This window comes from Leptodactylus fuscus, chromosome 5 (genome assembly GCF_031893055.1).
Source record: "Leptodactylus fuscus isolate aLepFus1 chromosome 5, aLepFus1.hap2, whole genome shotgun sequence".
Lineage (NCBI taxonomy): Eukaryota > Metazoa > Chordata > Amphibia > Anura > Leptodactylidae > Leptodactylus > Leptodactylus fuscus.
This window is the reverse complement of record NC_134269.1, coordinates 91,435,837-91,463,601: the sequence shown is the minus strand read 5'-3', so window position 1 is coordinate 91,463,601 and position 27,765 is coordinate 91,435,837. Positions and strand designations below refer to the sequence as shown.

At 40.7% G+C, this 27,765-nt stretch overlaps 1 protein-coding gene across 5 annotated transcripts in view; it reads left to right on the top strand.

The window, feature by feature from the left end:
• Positions 1-27,420, top strand: part of SIN3A (SIN3 transcription regulator family member A) — a 46,447-nt gene extending 19,027 nt beyond the window's left edge. For 3 of the 5 annotated variants that reach the window (XM_075273676.1, XM_075273677.1, XM_075273673.1), the window contains exons 6-21: positions 999-1,265; positions 5,723-5,875; positions 6,094-6,252; positions 6,408-6,497; positions 6,777-6,895; positions 8,126-8,336; positions 11,321-11,437; positions 12,625-12,863; positions 13,059-13,242; positions 14,753-15,335; positions 16,172-16,341; positions 17,073-17,246; positions 18,168-18,260; positions 25,053-25,147; positions 25,443-25,641; positions 26,591-27,419. In XM_075273676.1, coding sequence (XP_075129777.1) covers positions 999-1,265; positions 5,723-5,875; positions 6,094-6,252; positions 6,408-6,497; positions 6,777-6,895; positions 8,126-8,336; positions 11,321-11,437; positions 12,625-12,863; positions 13,059-13,242; positions 14,753-15,335; positions 16,172-16,341; positions 17,073-17,246; positions 18,168-18,260; positions 25,053-25,147; positions 25,443-25,641; positions 26,591-26,821 — 3,084 coding nt within the window. In that variant the 3' untranslated portion in view covers positions 26,822-27,419. Of the gene's footprint in view, positions 1-998; positions 1,266-5,722; positions 5,876-6,093; positions 6,253-6,407; positions 6,498-6,776; positions 6,896-8,125; positions 8,337-11,320; positions 11,438-12,624; positions 12,864-13,058; positions 13,243-14,752; positions 15,336-16,171; positions 16,342-17,072; positions 17,247-18,167; positions 18,261-25,052; positions 25,148-25,442; positions 25,642-26,590 lie in introns of all 5 variants that reach the window. The other 2 variants (XM_075273675.1, XM_075273678.1) reach the window with 2 other exon arrangements.
• The last annotated feature ends 345 nt before the right edge of the window (positions 27,421-27,765 follow it).

Here is a 27,765-nt window from a genome sequence, read left to right as displayed (position 1 = left end):
CCCCTCCAACTACCCCCACTGTTTTATGTCCCCCTCCAGCTGCCCCAGTTTCATGTCCCCTCTAGTTTCCCCAGTTTAAACTGGGGCATCAGGAGAGGGACCTAATACTGTGGGGCAGTTGGAAGGGAACATTATAATGTGGGACATATAGTGTACGGGTGACTGTAGGAGGATTATACTGTGTGGGGGCACATGAAAAATGAATAAGAATAGGTGGAGTCATCATACAATTGGGCGGAGCTAAATTTACTGCGGCGAGCATAGCTTGTGGAAAACCTGATGCGGCCCAGACTCTACCTCCAACGGCCCCCGTGTAAATTGAGTTTGAGACCCTTGGTCTAAATCCTAGTAGCTCCGCCCACACCAGAGTCCGATCACATGGTCATGACGTCATCAGAGGGCCTTTAGCCCACTAGGATTTAGCATCTACCCTGCAGATGAGTGGCCAGGATACATTGTGTCTTATAGAAGATGTCTGTCTATGGAGGAGAGGAAACTACAGTAAAGTGACACACACAGGTACCTTCCTTTGGTTACTCTGCCTATTAATGTCAGGCATTTGGGGTTATTAATTTAGTTTCAGTAACTCCATGTGCCTCACATTAATAGTTAACCCCATCATGTCCCTCATATTAACCCCTGTGTGCCCCATATAAGGGTTACTAATATGTGAGACACATGAGGGTACTAATGAAGGACCTTAATTATGAAGATACCTAATTATTACCTCCATATGTCCCACATATCAGTAACTCTTATGTGAGGCACACAGGGGGTTTATGTGAGGAACATGATGGGTTTAACTGCTATGATCTTCATGGAGTTACTAAGCTGCAATGCACATAACCAGACTTTTTATCTGCAATGGTGGATTCCCCCCTCGAGCTTGGCTTATATTCGTGTCGGCTTATACTCAAGTATACACGGTATGTTCTACATATTTTTCAATTTTACACTTGATATTATTGTTTGCTTTTTTTTTTTTTTTATGTCCACAGCCGGTACCGTCACAGGCACATACACCAACAAATCAACAGAGCACACCAATTCAGTACCCATCTCCTCGTTCTCCACCAGCACAGCCCCATACACCTGGACCGTTGGCGCATGCCACCCCAACAGCTACTGCTGCTACTCCAACCATGCAAAATAACCAGCCAGTGGAATTCAATCATGCCATTAATTATGTGAACAAAATAAAGAACCGCTTCCAGGGCCAGCCTGATATTTACAAAGCCTTCCTTGAGATCCTGCACACCTACCAGGTCAGAATTTGCTGTTTGATTTTTCTCTAAAACGTTAAAGGGGTTGTTCAGGAATTGGAGAAATCTGTGTGGAGGCCTGGGAAGGGGTAAAATAAATAAATGATACTCATCTGTGGTCTGCTGCCAGTGCCAGTTTGGTCTTTTGCTGGTAAACCAATCTCATGTGACTCACCAGTTCCTTGCCAGTGACCATCCCTTGACCTTCACATGGGTCGCCTCAATTCTTCAAACCAGAAAGATTTATATCAATATATAGTAAAGTAGTGTACATTAGTGGTGTAGCAGGGCAGAGAAACTACTTCTCACTCCTAGTTCATGAAGCATATTCTGGTTTCTGAAGATATACATGCTACAAAATTTGTAGACGTTATTGCAGGTTATTTTATTATCTGCGCCTTTTTTAATACTCCGCTGAAAAGCCGCCATATTTAAATACCTGGCATCCACCATACTATTACGGTGTTTTTTAAAAGACTCCACTTTTTAATGCTGTCTGACCTGATGGGCTTTTTAAAGTGCCCAATTACTGGAGTATATTTATGCAAGTCAGCTTGAAAAGGATCTACATGTAGGCCACGCCCCCTTTTTCCCAACTAAAAGTAGTAGTGATGGCAGCATAACATCTGGGGGGGAAAAAAGTGCAAAGAGAAAAAGACCATAATAAAAAGTCTCCAATTTACGGCACCACTAGCTTAATAAATGTGACTCCTAAATGTCTTCTTAAAGTCATTGTAGTCCTCCCCCCTCCCTCACCTCCAGAATTACCTTCTCATTCCTTCGGTTTCTGCCTGACCACTAAAGTTTTGATCACTAGGTCTTTTATGTACTGTATTTAGATGCTGTGGTTGCCATTAATTGTAGCATCTAAGAGATTATCTTCAGTCTTAGCCCTTGTGGGCTGGTGTTGGCTGTATAGCACTGCCAGTACCTGTGCACTAGACTACATCTTATAGAAGTGTAAGTTCAGGGTACTGATAATATAATACTAAGGGGGCGTTCACACTACCGTCAGTGTCCGCTCCTAGTGTTTGCTCAAAATCTGGCACGGACATTAGGAGCGGACACTAGCTGTGTCCGTGACACCTGTCATTTATTCAAATGGACATCGGGTGCGTTCTTTTGCACTCCGTGCCCTTCCTTCCCTGTCCGCAAGTGAAGATGTCCGACTTCTCAAGCGGACTGAAGAACCCTGCATGTCGGGTTTCTCTGTCCGCTTGAGAAGTCGGACATCTTTACATGCAGACAGGGAAGGACGGGCACGGAGTGCAAAAGAACGCACCCGATGTCCATTTCAATAAATGACAGGTGTCACGGACACAGCTAGTGTCCGCTCCTAATGTCCGTGCCAGATTTTGAGCGGACACTACCTGTCGGACACCGACGGTAGTGTGAACGCTCCCTAAGTCACTAAAAAAAACTCTGAACTAAGTATTCGTATAGCTGATGTAGGTGGCCAAAGTCCAGATTCTGTGGATCTTCAAGACTGTTGCAGGGCCCTTGAGTCTCAACTGGCAAAACAAAAACTTGAAGAAAAATTGAAAATGTGCTAAAATGCACTTTGGGTTCTCTTACGTAGTACAATTCTCAGACCATAGCTCAGTATATCACATATCCAGCCATAACCATATATCAAATGTCTTTCCTTGATGTATTGCAATGGCTCTCATCGCAGTTTTCACTTCTCAGGAGCAGAATAGAAAATGTATAAATATATGAACTTGGAGTGAAGTTTAGAAAACAAGCCCCAGAACAAGACTTTCTATTCAGAGCATTGTATAATGTGCAGGGCAGAGTGGAGTTACTGACCTGTGAAATGTGTCAATGGGATGGGCCCCAAGTGAAAACTAATGGCAGACAGACAAGGGTTTAAAACCAGGAGGAAAAAAAAACTGAAAGCATATGCACCTGGACTCAGCAATAATATGCAGGTGGCTACATCATTGTTGCAGAGGAATTGGCATTGTAGTGATGTAGCTGACCACTGTTGTGGAATAGGAGACTGGGGAGCTGAAGCTAAGGCTGCGTTCAACACAGAGTTGTTTGGCTCAGGAATTTGGTCAGGAAACTGACTCAAATTCCTCCTCCTAAAAACGCCTCACCATAGGACTGTATGGTGAGGCTTTTTTTTGCAGGAGGAATTTGAATCTGTTTCCTGACCGAATTCCTGACCAAAAAAACTCTGTGTGAACGGATCACAAAGCGGCAAAGCCTAGGACACGAGTATTCTTTGTTTTGAATTGTTTTAACTCCATTTTGAACCACACATCAGCTTTGTCTGCAACTTCTGTGGGCGACCAGTGGCTCCTTTTTTTTTTTTTTTTAAATATAAGTCAATAGAGACACATTGCAACCATAACTTCTAGGCACAAAAAGTCCAAAATTGCATGGTGTTGTGTAGTAAGAGACAGACAGCAGGACATAGGGTGCATACTCATGTAGTGGTAGCTAATGGTGGCACAGTCACTTTTTCTACCATGTGACCATACCTCCATAGTATTCTTCTACACTGTGCAGAAGCATTCTGGCACTAGGGAACAGGTTAAAAGAAGCAATAATCAGTTACTGTTATTTAAAAGACCAGAGCAACATCCTATGTCCTCCTCTATCCCCTGCTTAGATCTGGAGCACCTTCTAAATACTTGCCAGACAGGAGTGCATGAGTTTCCAATGACCTCACGTGATTCCAGCTACTATTAACCTATTCAGTGCTATTAGGAAGCTGCACACTGGTGTTTTGAATGGCATTAATTGATTACAGTTATAATCAATTACTGTCATTAGAAACACTGGCATGTCGTGGATTTCAGAAACTGCTGAATTTCACCAGCATACCGTTATAGGTTGTACAGTTTGGGTCCAGAAAAAACCTGGATGCATTTTTAACTTCACTCCCACTCTGGGGCCACAAGTAAATTAAGAAAAAAATAACATGAAGCCATATACTAGGTATTGCAATGTCTGTATGGACCTGAACAATGCAACTGTGATGTTGTTTTACCCAAAATCTGAACAGAATAAAAAAAAAAAAAAATACCAGAAATTGTGGGATATTTTTTTCCTCCCATCTGTCTGCCACGGAAAAAAGTGTTATAAGGATAATGCCCGGTTCACACATGCTGATGTGTTCCGTGTGGAAGGAGTCCGCATGAGGACCCCTACGGACGGAATACAAGCACAACTGCAAGCGCTGCGCAGTTCAAGCACACGGGCCCCATAGATTATAATGGGGTCCGTGTGCTTGCCGCACACTGCCCGCATGAATGATTCATGCGGGCAGTGTGCTGCAAGCACACGGACCCCATTATAGTCTATGGGGCCCGTGTGCTTGAACTGCGCAGCGCTTGCAGTTGTGCTTGTATTCCGTCGGGAGGATCCTCATGCGGACTCCTTCCAGATGGAACACATCAGCATGTGTGAACCGGCCCTTAGGCTCTATGTAGCGTAACAGCAAAAAATGGTTTGGGAAAAAAAGCACAGTTTTGCATTTTTTTTTTAATTGTGTCTTCGCAATAAAATTCCTCTGCATACTTTCTGCCCTAATTATACTTATACAGAAAACCCTGGTATTTCCACATGTATAATTGCTGCAATTTTCAAGAACATTAGCAGTTTTGAAAATGCAGCTTTTCTGTTGCTGATTTTTTTTTTTCCTTTCTTTCTGCAGTGTGGCGCTTTGAAGGTACTATAAAAAGCAGCATTTTTTGCTTCGGTGTTTCCACAACAGGGGGCCCCGGCCTAAAAATTGGATTGTTCCTCAAAACAGTATCAATAAAAATTACCAGGTCTTCCCACCACAAAAAAAAAAAGAAAAAAAAAGTGTATCTAAAAATAACGGAATCCGCGTCAAAATCTGCTCAAAAAACTGCCTCCCATTGACTTCAATAGGTTCCTTTTTCCGCAAGCTTTTTTTTTCTTGCTCGCAGAAAAAAGAAGCGACATTCCCTTTCTAGCCGCGGATTCCGCAGTTGAGACGGCCGCGAGCATCTGCGGTGCGACACTCCCTTCCGACTAGGCCCATTCATTTAGGCCTAATCCGAAGCGGAATGCCGCTACTGGATGGCGGTGCATTGCACCGACATCCAGTCGCGGGAGGCGTTTTTTTGAACCAGGTTCCAAAAAACCCTGTTTGAATCCAGCCTTAGAAGAGGCTGGTTACTAAAGGGTTAAGGTAACTAAGAAGGGCAAAATCTAATCAATTAATTGCCCCACCCTAGTTTGGAGTAAATTTAAGCAGTAGTCATCTGTAGCACACACTGCTCTGTTAGGTGTTTTAAGAACTGGGTTCTCTTGTTCATACTGTTGTTATTCATTGCTTCCTTATGGATACCGGGGTCTTGACTGTGGGCACAATGAGTTGTCTCCCATTAATACAAATGGTAACCTGCTTATTTCTTTTTGTCATGGTTTTATATATGACTGTTACACCTGCAGTGGGTAACTTCTGCTTCCTTTTATAGAAGGAACAACGTAATGCCAAGGAAGCAGGGGGGAACTATACACCTGCCCTGACAGAGCAAGAAGTCTATGCCCAGGTCGCTCGGCTTTTTAAGAACCAGGAAGATCTCTTGTCAGAATTTGGTCAGTTCCTGCCTGATGCCAATAGCTCAGTGGTAAGTTGTCTTCAGATCATGGTTTGGAGTTTAATCTCACTGAGTGTAATATTGGTAGGTTGCATACTATATCTGTATGTATTGTTTGGAAAGTTTCAAGAAGGGTTCAAGTTGAGAACAGAATCTCGATTGTGGTGTCTATGTATCAGGCATTTCAGAACTGTTTAATGCGTTTACCTGTAATTTTTTTTTTTTTTTTTTTTTTTTTACTATTAAAGCTTCTTAGCAAAACCACAGCTGAAAAGGTGGAGTCTGTGAGGAATGACCATGGGGGCACTGTGAAAAAACCTCAGATGAACAATAAACAACAGAGGCCCAGCCAAAATGGTTGTCAAATACGTCGACATTCAGGACCTGGAGCCACGCCACCAGTTAAGGTGAAACTAAAGCTTCATTCAGATCAGCGAACCTTAAAATTTGTGTATCTTCTCTAGTTTTAAGACTTCTTATAACAAGCTGATGTTTGTATATAAGATTGGCATTTAAATTGTGTTGTGGCTCTTTGTAGCTGACTTTATTCTCTGTTTAATAGAAGAAACCGAAAATACTTATTCCAAAGGACCAGACCTTGGCTGATGCAAACAAACATGGAGCTGGGGCAGAGTCCCAATTCTTTGATAAGGTGACTATGGATGTGACATACTGTTACATTGTTATTTTATTTTTCCCTTACTTGGTATGTGTATAGTAAGTTATGGCTTCTGAAGGAATGTAGCTGTTATATCTATGAAAAATAATGGTAGTTATGCCATATGTAACATAGAAATGTCTCTTTTTTTTTTCTATGCTGGTTTCAGTATGGTAGTAAAACTGTGAAACATTACTGCAGACTATTTAATATACTTTCTTCAAATGAGTTTCACTTTTTTTTTTTTTTCTTTTATTTCCCTGCCTTTCATAGGTCCGTAAAGCTCTGAGAAGTGCAGAGGCGTATGACAACTTCTTACGATGTCTGGTCATCTTTAATCAGGAGGTCATCTCGCGGTCTGAACTAGTACAGTTGGTCTCTCCTTTTCTTGCGTGAGTCATTCTTTCACATAGTTTTCCATATAAACATAACTTTAATACTGCAATGTCTTAATTGACTTGCTACATATCAGCGTTTCTGCTGCATGTTTTTTTAATTTAAAGCGTAACTAAACTTTCAGACAACTTTTGACTTTTTTTTTTTTTTTTTATTCAAAAGTTTATTGAGCAGAAATAACACAAAATAAACAAGTACGTGAGCGTGAGCTACAAGTGAAAAGAGAGAGCTCAAGCAAGTACATACAGCAAAACGAAAAGCAATGTTGTATATCACATAATTCAGTATGAACTATAAGAAAGTTGCAAAGTTAAGCCTTTCATGACTGACTAAAAATAAAAATGAGGAAGGGAGGCTAGGGAAAGACAGAGGGGCAACAGGCAGGGAAGGGAAATCAGGGATTGGGAGTAACTTTTGACTCTTTGGCAGTATTTGTGTCCATTAATACACTTGTCATATATAATTTTTTTTTTTTTTTTTTTTTTTTTTTGTATCAACAAATTTTACTCTCTTCTCTGTGACCCTGCATTTTAGCACTCTTCCCATTGTTTCTCTATTGAGAGCGGTTTCTGGCTCACTAACTGTTAGTGTATGGACTTTTGGCTGTGTAAAGAGTAGGGGAGGGTCTATCTCAGACCTTCTAAAACTATACAAATTTGGTGTCATATGAAAGGATATTCTTTTCTTTCACATTACACAAATGTGTTATCTATATTTGTAGAGTTATTGTTGATTGAAAACAATAGGGAGTAGGATATTTATATTCAGCTGTAATATATATATATATATATATATATATATATATATATATATATATATATATATATATTCCTAATTCTGACTCTTCACCCAGTGATGTCTAAGGAAATTCTCTCCATTCCAATCTCCTCATATGACTCCAAAATTTAAGTTTGTAATGTTCTATAATGTCCGATATAATTGTTTGATCTGACCCTCCCCTACCTTCATTTTCTTTGTTTTACACAGTGCCGTACTCCATGCACAGTTACTGGGTAAGGGGCAGGAACAGCTTTGATACAACTGTGTTTTGGACTAGAAACTCTGTGCCGGATTCATCAGCCTGAATGCTATGCAGCAAGACTGACATTTAGTATTATAGTTATCTGATTCTAGAGTCCCTGCTATTCCATGAAATACTGCCCCCTACTGTAACCACTAGGATGTTCTTGTCCTTTAATCCTGTGAACAATTTTATTTCTCAACAGCAAGTTTCCTGAGTTGTTCACCTGGTTCAAGAACTTTTTGGGTTACAAGGAGTCTTCACATCTTGAAAGCTTCCCAAAAGAAAGGAATACAGAAGGCATTGCAATGGAAATTGATTATGCCTCATGTAAGCGCTTAGGTTCCAGTTACAGAGCACTGCCCAAAAGCTTCCAGCAGCCCAAATGCACAGGACGAACCCCACTTTGCAAAGAGGTAAATGGAGTACAGTGTGTGTGTGTGTGTGTGTGTATATAATGTGTATGTTTAAAAATAGTTGATTGCAAAAGTTCATGTTCAGTAAGCTTTGGAAATCTGTCCTGTGAACACTGGTCAGTGGAGGGGATTTGAGACAATATTTTAGTATTTGGATGACTTCATATGAGAAACTGCAGAAAATGTTGTTCAGTCACAGCACAGACTTCCATTATATTCTCCCACGTGGCAGGTTCTTTAATACAAAACGAAAAATGTAACAAAATTTAACAATTTGGATACTCAAAAGAAAACTAGGATCGTAAAAAATAAATACGAGAATGTTAAGCTTCTATATCACTGGCACCAAAGGTTGCTGAAAATCTAGAGTGTATTGGGGTAAACATAACTATGTCAGTAAACCTGGTGCTCTCACGCAAAGTCTCAGGGTTGGACACACATGGGATGAACATGCTGCAGAATTTCAGCAGCATATTTTCTTGAAAGCTAGAAAGGCAAAGCCCATCCTAAATCAATTGAATTGTATTTGGTTGGAAGATTCAGCCAAAACCTACAATAATATTTGACATACTACAGGCTTACATCTACAGTGCAGTTCAGTTTGTGCTTTGGGTATTAGTAACAGCATGTGAGTGAATTTGTGGAAATATCATCCACTTCTGCTGCTATACAGTGCTACAGGTTTGCTGCTGTTGACTTGCCTGCTGCGTGTTCTTCCTGTGTGCCCTTGGCTATTAGATCTTCAAATCAGCAAACCACCTGACTCCTGGGAATGGAAGAAGCGCAGCACAATTCGCTGCACATGTGAAGTGCAGGGGAAAAATAGGTGGATTCTGTGTGGTGTGTGTTTTTTGTTTTTTTTTTTTGTTTTGTTTTTTTTTTTCTCCTCCCCCTGGTTGGTGGCGGTGTCCAGTAGCCCAAGGATTTTTGCTGGAAGACAGTTCTGGCGTGCCATGATCATTAAAAGGACACTAAACCCTGAAAACAAGAATAAAAACAGAGCTGTAGGATGTAGTTCACCTCTAGCTATATATCTACAGGATAAACTGCAGCTCTGAGCAGTTCCCATTAAGTTTAATGATGTAGAGGAGTGTTATTGAGTGAAATAGAAGACTATGCAGTGTCAGAGTGTGAATTCTACCAGGAAGTGGGGAGGTTTTTAGTGTCCTTTTCATGGTTTTTATCTAATTTGTACAAGTCGCCCATTTTTGTCAGATTCCTGAAAGGCAAAACTACCTAGCTGTGTCATGACTTAAGTGAACAATTTAATTTTAATAGGTAGCTTTTTGCTTCATCAGCAGTCTGTTCAGCTTTCCTGTGATCCTGAACAGCACATCTGAAAGGAAATGGCACAATTATGTGACAAGTTGCATTCATCTAGATGAGTGTAGTATTCAGTATTCCTGATCACATTTCTCCACATGCTATTCCACCCAGCTTTCCCAGAATCCTAAAACCTAAATCAAACGAGCTTTGGTGTGATTTGTGAATAATTGTGTAAGGGGGTGGGGGGTGTTATATTTAGTATATATCAGTCCTTACTACTGCATTACTTGTTATGTTATCCACCTTATAAGCCTGAACAGGAAATTCTAGTATGCGGTGGAATGATTATAGCACAAGGGGGTTGATTTAGGCAGGTACATATATTATTCCTTGTTATAGCTTCACATGCTATGTTACCCAACTTTTCTAGAAGTCTGAAAAGCAAACATGGCATGCTCTGAATCAAGTACATTTATTTTATATTCTGACTTGTTTTATTATTCAGCAGTCCTGATTACAGCATTACCTAGTATGATACCCAGCTTTCCCAATACTCTTAAGAAGCAAATCTGGCATGGTTTACCATACTATTTAGTTCATTACATATAGCATCAGGATTACAGAGAAGGCTGGTATTATTGTTTGTCAGCTTTCCAAAGCTCCTGAAAGGCAAACTTGCATAATATTGCATTGATGAAAGATGGGAATTATTGAAGCATAACTATACATTTGCCTTTCAGCTGTTTAGGAAAGTTTGGGTGAAGTAGTATTGCTGGCACTAAGACCTGAGTGTATGCTACTGCTGGTACACCTGCTCATTAAAAAAAAAAGACATATGAGGATTGTTTTTGTTTGGACTCTGGGTTTAGTGTTAAGTAGGATGCTGGTATAGTCATAGTTAGATGTGCTGCTGATACTGTTAGGGTATGTCCACACAATCTTTGTGCAGGCTGAAAAAAAAAAAATGCCACTGGAAATGACCTCTTTGAGGAAAAAACTGTTACTGACTCCCATTGAAAAGAATGGGAGGGTTTGCTTTTTTTTTTTTTTTTGTTTTTTTTAAGGCAGATTTCTCCGAAATCGGCCTGCAAAAAAAAAAACTGTGAACATACCCTAACACTATCGATCTTTAGTCTTTTGTTTGCATATCTTTTTACATTGGACTGAGAGATCAAGTGAACCACGGGCAATGAAATACTGGGTGTGGGGTTAGTGGGTACAATAAAATGTAACTTGTAAGACAGCCAGCTTGAATCTACTGACTGGTTCTCTTTGTGAGATTGACAACCAACCTACACACGGTGTCCAGACAGCAGACTCCAATACGGTGCTTAATCCACTCTGTCTTCTGTATTTAGATGCTTCTTGAGGGGCTTGATTGACATGTTGGGGCGACAAAAGTAACTGGGTTCAGAACTCCGCAACGAGGGGGGGAGGGCAAGAAACAAAATTCAAAGTGCCCCAGAGCCTGTGCAGCAACACCTATAACTTGGTGCTGAAAACTGCACAGCCTTGGGGTGGTGAAAGGTCCTCTTTAACTCCACATCTATGATGGACAGAAAAAAGGGAATTGCACAGATAAATGATTAGTCATGTTACATTAATTATATGTTCCAAAAGACAGAAATTTATTTATTTTAGCTTGGGCTTTTAACACTAGTACTAATATATTACTATCCATTGTAAAGACCTAAAGTTATACCTAACTCATTCCACAGGTCCTAAATGATACATGGGTTTCCTTTCCCTCCTGGTCAGAAGATTCAACCTTTGTCAGTTCTAAAAAGACTCAGTATGAAGAACACATTTATCGTTGTGAAGATGAGCGGTTTGAGGTGAGTTGACTGCTATGGTTATCAGGGCTGGGGCAACTCTGGCTTCAAAATAAAATTATACATTTATAATTTTATATTGATATTGTATAATTGTCTAGCTTTTTGCTAGGACTGTGCAATTGATCACGCTAACATTCCACGTCAAAGACTTGTGATTGATCACAATCAAATTCTAGCAACCCCACTCCAGTCTGGTATAGTCTATGTAGGCCTTCTCCTCTCACAGCAAACTATGATCTAACCCTTTCTTCACTGTAGGCAATATTTAGATGGTAGGACAAGGTAGCCTGCATCAAATATCTTACTCGTCAACTCTGTCAGCCCACTGAACTTAAGTGTCTCTTTATTGTGTATGGCAACTTGTGTCCACTAACCAGAGACTTGCAAATTATAAATACAGCATGCAGAGAAAACTGCATAATCTAAGTTTTATAATGGCCAGAAATGGTTTGTTCTCATGTACATACCACAGCTTATCCTGAATAGTGAAATGACAGGTATGCTTTAGCCTAAAACCCCATGTCGCAGAGATGCAGTGTGGGTGTTTTTGGTTGGGGTTGTGTTTGTTTTTTGTTTGTTTTTTTCCAGGTTTGCTGTAGCTTTTTGAGCCAAAGTCAGGAGTGGCTTCAAAAGGAATGGGAGATATAAAGGAAGCACTTAGACGTTTTTCCTTCTGTTAACTGCACTCCAAAGGGTTACCTTTTAAATTTTCCATTCTTTTTCATGTCACTCCAGACTTGGCTAAAAGAAAATCACAGCAAAATCTGCAACAAAAAAAATGCTGAGTTTCTGTAGCCTTAAAGGGGTTTTATGATCACTGGAATTTCTTCAAAACCACTTATATCTGTAATAAAGGTTATTGATGATTGCGTTTTCTTAATTCTGAGATACTCTATTTATGTATCCTTTTACTTTCTATTTAACATCTGTACATGCTGTCATTTGCGGATATTTAGTTTGCTTGTCATCTTTACTTTATATTGTAGAAATTACATTTGTAAAATTTCAATTTTCAAAAATGTTAATCAAAACCATTTATATGATGATGTTGGGGCATATTGGCTATACTGTTTGTGTTAAAGTGCAGCAAATTGACTTTTAATCTTTATGCAACTGTTCTGTGGCCATGTCTACTGGAGCACCCGTTTTTTATCAAGCTTCAGTTATATTTCTTTGGTTTAATACAGCTGGATGTTGTGCTGGAGACCAATTTGGCCACAATCCGTGTTCTGGAGGCTATTCAGAAGAAGCTCTCTCGATTATCTGCAGAGGACCAGGCTAAGTTTCGTTTGGACAACACTTTAGGGGGAACATCAGAAGTTATCCACCGCAAGGCACTGCAAAGGATATATGCTGACAAGGCTGCTGATATAATAGATGGCTTGAAGAAAAACCCAGCTGTCGCCGTCCCTATTGTATTGAAAAGGTGTGTTATTTCAGACTACAGATTACACAGACATGTTCTGTGTGACATATATGTTACTGTTACACATTGCTTTTTGATGTATTGATTTTACGTAAGTTCTAGTCACTTGTCCTGGTTTGTTTTGGTGGGTTTTTTTTTTTTTTTTAAGCTGAGTCTTTTATAGTGCTTCCCCCCCCCCCCTTTTTCTTTATCCAGGCTGAAAATGAAGGAAGAGGAATGGAGGGAAGCCCAGCGAGGCTTCAATAAGATTTGGAGAGAACAGAATGAAAAGTACTACCTGAAATCACTAGACCATCAGGGTATAAACTACAAGCAAATAGACACAAAAGTCCTTCGCTCAAAGAGCCTTCTTAATGAGATTGAAAGCATCTATGATGAGGTTAGCATCTTGCAATCTCAGACTTGCCTAGCACCCTGTTTCCCTGAAAATAAGTGTCTTTTATTATATTTTGGTCCTAAAGATGTGCTTGGTCTTCTTTTCAGATAATGATAATGCTAATGTTTATCTGATTAAAGAGGACCTTTCATGGTTTGGGGCACAGGCAGTTCTATATACTGCTGGAAAGCCGACAGTACGCTGAATTCAGCGCACTGTCAGCTTTCCCGATCTGTGCCCCGGGTAAAGAGATTTCGGTCCCGGTACCGTAGCTCTTTACAGTCAGAAGGGGCGTTCCTGACAATCTGTCAAGAACGTCCTTCTCCACAACAGCGCCTATCCCGCTGTACAGTGTGAGTGGAGAGGTATGAGCGTTCCTCTCCGCTCATACAGTACAGCGCTATAGGCGCTACTTTGAAGAAGACCGTTCCTGACTGACTGTCAGGAACGCCCTTCTGACTGTAAAGGGCTGCGGTACCGGGACCGAGAGCTCTTTACCCGGGGCACAGATCGGGAAAGCTGACAGTGTGTTGAATTCAGATAAGTCCTGATCTGTGCCCGGGTGAAGAGCTAGCGGTCCCGCTACCGTAGCTCTTCACAGTTAGAAAGGCGTTTCTGACACTCTGACAGGACCGTCCTTCTGTACAAGCAGCGCCAATACTGCTGTGCTCCGAGACCGGGGAGGAACGCCCCCTCCTGATAATACTCGTCTATGGACGAGTACTGAGATTAGAGGGAGGGGGCGTTCCACCCCGCTCACACAGTACAGCGCTATTGGTGCTGCATGTACAGACGGATGTTCCTGACAGAGTGTCAAACGCCTTTCTGACTGTAAAGAGCTACAGTACCAGGCCCGCTATCTCTTCACCCGGGGCACAGTTCGGAAAAGCAGACAGTGCGCTGAATTCAGCGCACTGTTGGCTTTCCAGCAGTATATAGCACTGCCTGTGCCCCAAACCATGAAAGGTCCTCTTTAAATAAACAAGATGAGATGTTTGCTGTGCAAAGAACATAGGAAGCATTGCAGCCATTGCTGCCTCCAGGGGAAATGCTGTGTATGGTGGTCGGTGTGCACAGGAAAACCTGCCACTGTGTTGCTCTGCATCCACTGTCCCTGCTGCTGTGGGATGAGCTAGGAGAGTGGATATTCCTGCCGCGGAGGATGCTTAGTGTATGCACAGAAGGCCTCTCCCAGCTCATCCTACACCAGCAGGGACAGTGGCTACAGTACAGCGATGGCGGCAACAGGCTTTCCTGTGCACACTCGGAACACCGTACACAGCATTCCCTGGAGGCTGCTTACTTCTCACGGGTAAGAACTTAATTTAATTGGATAATGCTAATGTTTAGCGAGGGGGTGGGGGGTTGCAACAATGTGACGGTGTAAGCAATGATTGCTAGACCGCTAGGTCTTATTTTCAATGGAGGCCTTATTTATTAACATATAAGAAATTGCAATAGGTCTTATATTCGGAGGATGTCTTTTCATATAATATCTGTATATTTTACACAGAGACAAGAGCAAGCATCAGAAGACAATTCTGGTGTCCCCACAGGACCTCATCTCACACTGACATATGAGGACAAACAAATTTTGGAGGATGCTGCCTCTCTCATTATCCATCATGTGAAGCGACAGACTGGTATACAGAAAGAGGACAAGTACAAAATTAAACAAATAATTTACCATTTTATCCCAGACCTTCTTTTCTCCCAGCGAGGGGAGTTGTCTGATGTGGAAGAGGAGGAGGAGGAAGAGACTGCCGAAACAGAAGATGGGGTCAACAAGAAACACAATGGGGTGGGGGGAGGTGGGGCTAGTAGCCCACCAAAAACTAAGTTGATGTTTGCAAGCACTGCAGCACAGAAGTTCAGGGGTATGGACGATGCCTACAACTTATTTTATGTTAACAATAACTGGTACATTTTCCTGCGACTGCACCAGATACTTTGCTCTCGCCTCTTACGCATTTACAACCAAGCAGAAAAACAAGTGGAAGAAGAGCTGAGGGAAAGGGAGTGGGAAAGAGAAGTACTGGGCCTAAAGAGAGACAAGAACGATAGTCCTGCCATCCAGCTCCGGCTGAAAGAGCCAAGTAAGTGTATTTCTGAATATCTTGAGGGTTGTGGGATGTTGCATTTCTTTCACATGCTATTTCATTGAAATATTAAAAAAAAAAAAAAAAAGATAACTATAGAATTAGGACAGAGGGGCAAATGTACTAATACTGTTTGAAAGTTTCACAGTGCAAGCTTAGATTATATAGTCTTAAATTGTGCCAGATCTATTACAGTGATGGTCTAAGGAAAAATATCTTTGTACCGTGTTAGCCAGTGGATATGAAATCAGAAATTTTTGGAGAAGTCTTCAGTAGTTGATACCTTCATTAATAAAGGTATCAACTACTGAAGACCTCTCCAAGTGATGGTCTAGTCTAATTTAGCACCACCTATTTATTGACTTTATTATAAAAGAAAAAAGTAAAATGCCAAGATTGGTTGCCAAATCAAGTCCCATAATGTAAGCCATCTCACACACACATTTCCTGATACCATGTATGTTGTCAGATAAGTCATGAAGTGTAAAACACAATAAATGAAGGTGCAAAGGCGTGTATGCCTATATTATATATAGAGAATTTTTAAAAAAATTTTGAGCAATTGACACAACTCCGCTTTCCTCTTCATTATCTTTCACACAAAATACATTGATTCCACTGTATTAAATAATCTTTGGAAGCTTATACGTAGGGTTTAGCACAGGTTATCTGCTCATATCAAAGATAAAATGTATGAGCTTGTGCCATGTCTATTAAAGCTTATTCACTCATTTCTTTGTTTACCAGGCTGTATATAGTTTTTATAAATGCTGCTTATTTACTAGTTTCTTTTGTATTTTTGTACTTAAATGTCTGCTTTCTTTCTGCTGCAGTGGATATAGAGGCTGTGGATTATTATCCGGCATTCCTTGACATGGTTCGCAACCTGCTGGACGGGAATATGGATTCGAACCAATATGAAGACTCCCTGCGGGAGATGTTCACCATCCATGCCTTTATTGCTTTTACTATGGACAAGCTGATACAGAGCATAGTCAGGCAGGTGAGTTTTAGCCAGGTGTACCACACTACTTTGTGTTAACACTTCATTTATAATGTAAACTAATTTTTAAAGGATATTAGCCAGCTTCACTCCTTTGTAATGTAGGCTGTGGCTGCACACAGAACGGTCACTTAATGTAATTAAAGAATAAACTGTAAAATCAATCAGTGATGTCCCTGAATAACCTCTCACTAATGTGTTTCTAATATACTGGCACCTAGTGGCAAATATGTAAACTGCAGTATTTAATAAAATAAGACTGGGGGAGAAGTCTAGTGGGGTTTAATTACACATGGTTGACCGCTGCTCCATTCACTTATGTGACTGCTGGGCATCATAGTCTTGAAAGTCTCATAGAGAAAGAGGCTCTGGCTGAGCATGCAGGAGAGCTGCAGGCCTCCAATGATCTAACACTTAGACCCCATCTAAAGGATAAGAGGTTATATGTGTATATAGTGTGGGAAAATCACTTCAGGCCATGCATTTTAGATCAGTATTTCTCTAAAAGAGAAACGATCATTCGGTGGGTGTACAGTTTATTTATGAGTTTGTGTTGTTTTTCGACTGGTGGTTTGTTGGTCAGTGGAAAATAAACTTTTCGGGGGGAAATCGTGTTTAGAAATTTTCTCGAAACTTGTCATGGCAGCAGAAAATACTGTTAATATGTTGGTTCTGACTTTTTTTTTTTTTTTTTGTTTTTGTCCCCCCCCCCTCTCATTTTATATCCAAAGCTCCAGCACATAGTCAGTGATGAAATCTGCGTGCAAGTGACAGATCTCTACCTCTCTGAGAGCAGCTGCAATGCTACAGGGGGTCTCCTGACTACCCAAGCATCCCGCACCCTCGGTGAGGGCAACTACCAGCGAAAAGCTGAACAGCTGATGGCTGACGAGAACTGTTTCAAGGTGAGTTGCCTGTTACCCTGATATTACAAAGTATATTGGCAATATGGTAGAAACTTGTAGTTTTTGGGGGGTTTTTGTTTGGTTTTTTTTCTTTAAAATGAAAACTATTAGAGGTGGTATAAGAAAGAAACTATTTTTTTTAATCTGTTGCCGCCTGTGAGATATGATAGAGATGTATAGAATTTATTTTTTTTTTTTTTTCTTTCTTACCCCTTAAGCACATGTGTACCTATGAAGTATGGCTGCTCTTCTGTCCAATGTTTATAGCGTGTGTAGTATGATTAAATGCACTGTGTACCTGCTCACTTAAGAGAATAAGCACAACTTGTTCAGTATTCTGGTGCTAGAAATGGTGTATAGTGTGTATCACATTTCTGACTTATCCACAGCTTTAATAACAATACCTAGCAATATAGAAATAAAGAACACCTTTTAATTGTCAACCATGCAGTTAGTATACGTAATTTATTTCCTATAGCACAATAGGTTTGTGTTCAGTACTGAATTGATGTTGCATCATAAATGGCACACTACATCCTGGAGTAGTTGGTATGATAGTAGTGTGTAGAAGCTGTCCAGTAAACTGCATACTATGGTGTAGCCATGTGTACATCAGACGTTATCCCATTTTAATTTTACATGGCTACAGCTGACCAAAAAAATTTCACTAATAAAAATAGTATCTAGTCCTTCTAGAGCAGGATTTATGTTATAGATTATAAAAGATCTGCACTGGCAACACCTTTTACATATGGATGTGCGTATTAAACTTGCTCTGTACGAGTTACATGTGATGGTTAGGTGGTCTAGTTTTGTATTTTTAATGAAATGTAGTGATAAGATGTGTAAGTCACAGCTTATAACTAAATTTTATCAGTTATAAAATGTTTCATCCTCTTATCTTTTTATTTCCTTATACAGTTGATATTTTCCCAGAGTTGTGGACAGGTCCATTTAACAATTGAACTGCTGGACACTGAGGAAGAAAACTCAGATGACCCAGCGGAGACCGAGGTAAGCCCTACTCGTTCCTGAGGGGCTCTCGGTTACCGCCACCATAGGCATGACCCCGACCTCCAGGACCTATTGGGGAAAGGGTCACGGGGGGGATGTGTGAAAACACCTAGAAAATCGCCTTCTGAGATCAAATCACAGCCCACCCCGATCAAACAAAACCTGCAGTGTGTTGTACTATTTGACTTTTTTATATACTTGTACAGAATGTTACCAATCTTTGGTTTGTTACAGAATCCAGAGTATACTTTAAATTCCAAAATATATAAAAAAAAAAAAAAAAAAAAAAAATTTGGAGCCAGAATCAAAGTGTAATATAATAAACTTGTTTTAACGATCCAGGGTGACTTAGTGATTTGTTCTGTTTTTGTTTTTTCCGCTCTTTCTCCCATTGAATCTTCCATCATATCATTCTTCTTCACTTTCTTCCTGAATCACTAACCTCAGTAGCACTCTCCTTGTTTCTCTCCTATACTCATGAAGAAGAATAAAGCCCTGTTCTAGTATTATATAAACCAATGTTCAACGCCCTTTGACCGTAGTTTTGGGATGTTTCCTGAATTGAACTTTAAAGGCACTACCATTTTAGAAATCTGTGGTAAATCCACTGAAAATGTCATAAATGTCTTGATAGATCCAGGTCCTATAAGGGTCCTGTGGACCCTTTGATTCGTCTGTTGATGAGTCGCCGTTTATGGTGAAACAGACGTGCGTACACAGCGCTCTCCATTTGCTGCTTTGGGGTTTCTTAATACAGCCAAGCAAACGTATGCTTAATTCTACAGTAAAGGTAAATGGAGAGTCATGCATATGAAGCCATTTACCTCCATTTACAGCAGCTTTATCAGACAAAACAGAGGACCAGAGGAGGGACTTGCATATCTTATGGCATACCTGTAAGAATACCTCATTTAAACCATGCCCAGAGATGCCTTTGTTCCCATGCTATTGAATATTGACCATAGCTAAATTCTATATCAAGTATGATAGTTACTACAGTTGTTCTCAGATACTACTAGCAAACATTAGAGTCTTAAGCTGACAGTGGCAATTGTCTTATAGGACTTTAAAGCTTCTAATATCATACACGCTTATGTGTAAATGTGTCTGGAGGTCCTTACATACGGAGACACTTGAGATAAAGCAATGATCATGAGGGAAAGTATTGGATAGCATGACGTGGCAAATTACAATTGAATAATATATACCTAACTTCACATCCTTCTTAGCAATAAAACCACAGCTAGAAGGCGCATTGTAGCACAAACATTGTGCTATCGTGTGTTGTGGAAGGCTGGTTTTACCCAGGTAGTCAACTTCTACACTCTTTGTGGACATAAACTGACACAGCAAAACTCTTCCAATTTATGGTAAAACCACCAGAATGGAGAATTTTAGGATGTAGTTTGGTTGAATCATGGCTGCTCAACCTGAGACCGTGTTTCCCAGTTCTGATTAGGGCACAGACTTGCACTGATTTTCTGCAAAACTACAGGAAAGTCATGGAAGTTATAAACTGAATGCAGACAGTTCTGAACAAGCTGCAGGCAAGTGTTCTCAAAATGCTATGATCCAACTCTGTGATTTAAACAGGACTTGTCATCTTTCCTGACATGTCTGTTATACTAAATACTTGTGTATTTCATGTAACCATTCTGGAGCATTGTTTCTCATAACTAATGTGTTGAGCTTGTTCCTCTGTTAATCCCTCTGAATGTTTCTGATTAACTTGACATCTGACTTCTATCATTCCTATTGTCAGTGGGGCGTCTCCCTACACAGTCTGATACTGGCAGCACTGATGGGACAGAGCTAGACTGTGCAGGGACACACCCAGCTGGTAACCTTATACAGTTTTATTTTTATTTTTGGTAGGAGTAATTGGGGCATATTCAGATGGATGATTTATTATGCAAGTATTGGCGTATATTTTAAACATGTGGATTGTCCTCCATTCAATGCAAACGTGTAAACAGCATATCTGTAGCAGAAATCAAACAGTCTGCCGTAGGCTTCTTTCACAGGTTCTCTTTGAAATTGTTGAAAAATCTGCAATCTTAACATTATCCTTGAAATGGCACAACATAGACTTCCAAAAAGCTATTCTACGGGCTTAATTTATAATGATGAAATAACTAGAAATGGGTGTTTACTAAAAGATGTTGTCTCTCTATAGGCTAGATTCACACATGCCTTCCTTTAGGCTGAGGCCTCACACTGTGGAAATGCAGATTTATTTATTTATTTATTTATTTTTATTGCAGATTTTGCTGCCTTTTTTGAGCAAAAGTCAAGAGTGGCTACGAAAGGAATGGGAAATATATTGAAAGCTCTTATACTTCTCCCTTCTGCTCAATCCACTCATGGCATTGGCTCAAAAAACCGCAATAAAATCTGCAACAAAAAAAGCTGTTTCTGCAATGTGGGGCCTCAGCTTTAGGATGAAATGCATTCACCATTCAACCAAATGCAGGAGTCTATTCAAAAAGGAAAGTCTTAAAGAGAAGACTCAGCTGTATTTCCTGGCCCAACTGCAGCTTGTCTGAACTTACAGCATCATAGTGAATGTGTCTATTATCCCTTTTGTTCACATTATGCTGTCAGAACATGGCAGTAGAGCAGCAGTGGTTCTGGAACATGTGACTTTGGTGCATGAGTTTAGTTCATTGGAGCTGAGCTCTGGCTGTGAAATGTGGTCCTTGCATGGGCTGTGTAATGGCCTTGAGCCTACTCTTATGGATTCACTCGTGTATTTCACTGAAATGTCCACATGTGATTCTAACCTCAACTTTTTGGATCACCTCCTGGTTACATGTGTCAGCCTAATAGTCGTAGCCAATCTGTGGGCTGCAAAAGTGACGGAAAGCTGGTACTCTATTCTGTTTGAGTAGAGCATTACTTGATAGCTGCATGCAAAACTCCATACTAAAGCTGCTATGTACTCTGAATGTAGCGTTGTTACGCCCTGGAGCAAGCATTTTGACAGTTCAGAATTTTAGAACTGAAATATCCCTTTGAGGGCCATAGCCTAGTCCAGTGATGGCGAACCTATGGCACGCATGCCAGAGTGGGCATGCAGAGCCCTACATGCCGGCATGCGTGCGGTCACCCAAATCGCTCACCAACGGGAAATCCGGTACAGGATTCCCCGTTGATGAGCGATCGCTGCCTTCAGTTGTATGCGCAGATGCACATACAGCTGAAAGCCGTCAGTGTAGGCCGCGGATTGCGCGACCGCGGCCTATACTGACTGCAGACCTCTTCCCCAACGCGGGCACGATGACGTCATCAGCTCCCGCAGTGAAAAGGAGGTGGACGCCGGCGGCTCTTCATGGGTGAGTATGAGAGTGCGTGACTGTGTGTATGATACTGAAGAGCCTATAATATGGGGGGGGGGGGAGGGTATTAAAGAGCATATAATACTGGGATGGTCGTATTAGAAAGCTTAAAATACTTGGGAGGTGTACTAAAGAGTTTATCATACTGGGGGGTGTATTAAAGAGTATATAATACTGAGGGGATACATGAGGGAAAGGAGTGATTTAGAAGTTTTATTTTATTTTTTTAAAGCTTTATTTTTATTGCCCCTTCCCCCTAGGTGGCTTAAACCTGCAATCATTTGATTGCAAGTCCCATAGACAGCAATACAAGTCTACATTGTATTATGTCCTCATCACATGACCATGGACTGTAAATCACATGACCATGGTCAGAGTTTTATCCTCTAGAAGTAACAGAATGAATGACAGCAAGCAGAGATCTAGAAAACCGTGAGGAATTGATACAGAAAGTATATTGGAAAATTGTATATCTTTTTATTGTAAATGTTTGTCAATATTGGTCTGAAAGTGGCCAGCCCCTTTAGGGCTAGTTCACAATGGGGCAAAGGGGCGGATTTTGCCTCAAAATTTGCCCCTTTACTATGGAGCCTTTTGTGAACAGCCAGTTTTTTCGTTTTTTTTTTTTTTTTTCTGCTAGCAGAAAAAAGAAGCGACATGACTTTGCTTCAGGTGTTTTCCGCCTGAAAAAAGCAATAGAAGTGAATGGGAGGTGAAAAACGCGCATTTTTTTTCTGCACTTTTTTTTTTTTTTTGCAAAAAAAAAAAACGCGCAGAATAAAACGCGATGTGGTGTTTGTGGCCCATTCACTTTACAGAAGGGGAAAATAGCCTGGCGGTTTTGACAAAAAAAAAAGTGCAAAAACGCCAAAAAGTGCAGCAAGGTCCAAAAAACGCTTCCTAATTAGGAAGCCTTTTTTTTTTTTCATGACCAAAATGAGCCACACGTAATTTACGTGTGAATTAGTCCTTAAGGAAATCTTATGCATGCTTAATAATGAATACATTTTCGATCCACATAATGTGTATGCTGAGAGTTTTCACCACTTCCCTGCAGTCACTTTCCAAGGTGCTCATGACCATAATAAAACACGGGGGGAAAAAATCCATTAAAGGTTTTTTTGCATCGTTGAAATTCAGAAAATTCCACTTCCTGCAACGTCTCACTTGGATGTACTGTAAAGCAGCAAAATACAGGAGTCACTGAAAACTGGTCTACTTGCCTCTGGTACACCTCCCTTCCTGTTTGACACTAGTAGCTTTTAAGGTGTACCTGTCATGAGGTAGATGGACCCTAGATAGAGCTTCTATATCATGACCACAGTAAAGCCAATGGTTGCTGAGAAGACTCGCACTGCAATTCCTCCGTGTTTGAGTTGGCTGGATTTGCTGTATCGGCTGGCAGAAAAGGCGTCCGGTTAGGATTTGTTCACAAGATACAAATGTCAGCAGAAGAGTTTCACCAGTCATCCACACAATAGGATTACCTCTGAGAGAGTGTCTAGATTTTTGTGTAATATCTGAATAAAATAGGTGTTATTGGTTTCAGTGCAGAGACTCTTCATAATACAATTTATAACTTCACCATTTTATTGAAACCAGTAAAACTCCAAGCCGTTTCCTCCAGCCTTATGGCATCACATAACATTGTCACTTAACGCCTTCTAATTCATTGATATAAAGGATCGTAATTGATAACATGTAGGTCTGTAAAGGTACCGAACTAGATGCCCCCGCTACTATGATCTCCATGTGCCCCAATCTTAGGGAGGCAATGCATTTAATGTTTCATTCACTTTTACAATATGAAGTCTCCCTCATGAGATGTTCAAAACCAAACCAAGAGTGTGTCATTGTATGTGATGAACTGAGGTGGCGGTGAGTAGCAGGGGTCTGAAGTTCATGAGACAGTTTTCACTATATATTGTGCCTAGGGTTGGTTATATACTTCTGGTGTTAGTCAGAGCTTGTTTGACCAATCGCTCTCCCTCTCGGCACCCTCATAGGCACATATGCTCTGAAAACTGCTTCTATCATGGACCGAAAGGATACATTTTGGCATCCAACAGCCCCAATACACATTAGATGGTTTGACAAACTTTAATGTGTGTGTGTGGCCAGTCTTTAACATTGTGCATTATATAACTGGATGTAGCATTGTGTATGCTGTTTAAATCACTGAAAACAATATGGTGGTCAATGATACGCCTAAACAACTCCCCCTTTGCAAATATCAGGGTTTTTTTCCCCATATCGAAGATGGCTTAGGACTCTCTCACCTTCCCAGATGTTTTATCTTCAGTCATGATACATGTTAAATGTTCAGGCAATGATACTAGTAAAGAGCTGTCATATCATCAGACAAGGAAGCCTTGTTTACTATACACCATGTGAATTTGATCTAGCTCCATGTTACTGAGTGGCGGCTACCATGAAATCTTCAGAATAAGAAGCAGCACATTACCTGGAGTCACATGAGCACATCATATCCTTGGAATAGGAGCCAACGTGAAAAGATTTTGGAACCATTAAGTACATCCTGATGTTGTGCAAGGTGTTGTAAACTTTGAGATCCTTACATTTGACTACGTCTGTCACAGACTTAGGGTTGCAAGCCTCAACTTGACAATTGGTGTAGTGATCTCAGTTGTATATCTCTCATGAGGCTGCCATATTGGTTCATTAAAGAGAACATTGCACCACCTCTACCAACTCCTCTGTGCATCATTTAATGTGCGCCTCCACTATCCATGCATCTGGAATTTTGTTTTCTAGCCCCCACTCATCCCAAGCAACACCCAATATGATTATAAGGTCTCAGATGGGTGGTCCTAGGCTGGAGCAGACAGATGGACCACCCACCTTTACACCTATTTAGCATATGCAGAGAGAAAATTTCAGCTAATTTGGAATCAGAGCAGTGGCACCTACTGATAGAAAAGGTCCTCTCGACGGACCAGAGTCAGAAAGGGGCTTGAGTATGCACATGTGTTTAACTGTGCAGTGTCTAGAGTGGTGAATTTTATATATATATATATATATATATATATATATATATATATATATATATATAATTTTTATTTTTCTTAACCCATTAAAAAAAAAAAACTCTTAGTTGCTGTAACACAACCCAAAATCTGTTTTATAGTGGCACTGGAAACCTTGCTAGTACTTTTTTTTTTTTTTTCTCTCTCGATAAAATTGGGTTGTGATTTTGGTTAAAGAAACTGCAACGTATGGGTGTACTGCATTTTTTATTTTGAATGCTGTGATTTTCAAGCTGCACAAAAACACACAATTCAGACTGTCTGGTTTTCAAGCTAGTGTCAGCATCTTAGATTTCCTGCTGCTGCTCCACTGTGCACTTCTCCTCCTATTGTCTGCTTGCCTGTTATGGGTCTTGGCATTCGGGGCTCCGGGACTAATTCTGCACAAATTGTCTTCTTTCTTTAAGCGCTGGTCGGACTATGTGGAAAGATACATGAACTGTGACTCTACTTCCCCAGAGCTGAGAGAGCATCTCGCACAGAAACCTGTTTTCTTACCCAGGTGAGCTCATCATCTGATACCTGTGCCAGCGACACTATCCCTGGTTTTAGTCAATAACCACATTTGCCTTTTCCTGTAGGTTTTTTTCTTGTTTCAGTCTCTACCACCTCTGTTGGGAAGCTATTCCAGTATTCTTATCTTGACATTTAGTCTGACCGCTGAACTCTTGGGCTTTATCTTGTATGAGTTTTTTGCACCTGTTTTTAAGGGTGTGTTTTTCCTCACATGTGAAAATGGGATTTCAAACTTTATAGACTTGTAACGTCAACATTACTAGTCCTTTATTGTCACACAGGAACCTGCGCAGAATCCGGAAGTGCCAGAGAGGCCGCGAACAACAGGAGAAGGAAGGGAATGGGAAGCGGACGCTGGAGAATCTAGAGAGTCTGGACAAACTGCAGTGCAAATTCAAGCTGAACTCTTACAAGATGGTATACGTCATCAAATCTGAGGACTATATGTACCGTCGCACTGCCTTATTGAGGGCACAGCAGGTGTGTATGTATGTAGGCATGATCAGAGCAATGGAATTTTTATTTTTTGTCTTGAATTTTACTACACTCGAACACTAGTGTGAACCTAGCATTTCATACATACATGAAATAACGTGGGGACATATAATGCACTTGAATACCATCTAGAATCATTTGGAAAGTGACCAAGAAACACTAAACCTAGAAATGAATGGAGAGTGGGGACCTGATGATCTCCTTTCTGCAGGATTTTGTACTCCCATTATTTATTTATTTTCAATCATTATACACCTAGTTCCCCAGTATATATGATATAATTCAGCTAGTATTTCCTTTCACATCTGCACCCGCGCTTTAAGCAATCCTGCTGGGTTTCAGTCTTCTGCCCCGAGAAACTGGACAGGAGACGGAAACCCGGCAGTCAGGTTTCAAACCCATTCAAGTGAATGGGTTTGAAAAGTGAACGCCCCTGGACATTTTGTACCTGTCCGTGGCAAAACCGTTTTTTTTTTACCGGACACAGTCGACATGCAGGACTGTGTCCGGTTTAAAAACCCAGTTTCGCCTCGGACAGGTACAAAACGCTCACAGGCGCTCACTTTTCAAACCCATTCACTTGAATGGGTTTGAAAACTGACTGCCAGGTTTCCGGCCCCTGTCCAGTTTCTTGGGGCAGAAGACTGAAACCCAGCTGGATTGCCTAAAGGGCGCAGGTGTGAACCCGCCCATAGTCGTGTGACTTTTTTTGCATGTTAGAGAAACTTTTGTAGGGGTTCTTTAAGTCAGGCACATAATTGTAAGGCGAGACGGAATTGCTGATCTTGTGGGACACAAGGAAGTTTGTTTTAATATTTCATTTTCAGACTGAATGGTATTGAGTGAGAGGATATTTTTTAATGTTTTCTATATTTAGTGTTCCAGTCAGTCTTAAGATCTAACACTGAATCTGTTCCATCACGTTTCCTTTTAGTCCCATGAGCGAGTCAGCAAACGACTGCACCAGCGCTTCCAAACATGGCTGAGCAAGTGGAATTTGGAACATGTGAGCCGGGAGATGGCAGCTGATACCAGAAAGTGGCTGATGGGAGAGGGGGTGGAGGGTATGGTGCCCTGTGCCACCACCCGGGACTCGGAGACCCTACATTTTGTGGATATAAACAAGTACCGAGTAAAATATGGACCAGCTTTTAAAACCCCTTAAGAAGATGGGACATGAAATCATTCCTTTCTGGAGTGACTTGTTTGAAGCTTAAGATCTTTTGTCTAAACCAGCAGGATCATTTACAGAAGCATGGGTGGACCCTTTACCCTCACTTGGAGGGTTTATTAAGCTTTCGAGTTACCGCAAGCCCCTCTGGTAGAAAACTGGGTCTAGTGTTACCGAGAATCTCCTGCCAATCTCCCTACCAGTTAGTCTTAGCAGACCTACTCTCACCCGTGGTATGTAAATACAAGTGTAAATACCGTTAAAGGTTCTCCCATTCATCTCCTGCCCCATCCATTATTTTATAGCAAGCGCCGTCTTAGTTTAACCTTCTGTTATCTATCTTTGTAACATAGTGATTGGGGGGAACATCTGGAAACCACAACCTCCTTTATTACTGTTTCTACCAAAGGGAGTCTATTGAGAGTGTGGTTTATATATAGAGCTACTACAGTATACCTGTCAGATAACTGCCCCGAGACCCTCTGCTGTATCGCGTCAGTGTGAGTGTTATATTTTATCTTTTACTCTTCTGTCCTTTCTTCTGCCCCCTTTTTTTTAAACACTGTAAATAAAGAAAAAGTTTGGTATGACTGTTTTTGATGAGGGGAAAAAAAAATGCAATAACAATTTATTTTCTATTCTTAGTGTTTTGTACTTACAAAATAAGTGAAAAACATCTGCTATAGGGACACAAACATCAGAAAATTGCATATTTTAAAGAGATGTAGAATTATTTTTACTTTTTTGTTGCCTGGCAATATAAAGTGAATTATGAAATATTGCAGTTAATAAATTGACCAACAGATGTCGATTTAAGAAGCTACACCATGCAGACAGGAGCCAAGATGGTACATAAGATTGTGCTGTTTGGTTAATAGGGTTGATGAAGGTGTACGCCAGATACATACTGTACATATATACCAAAACCTACAAGTCTG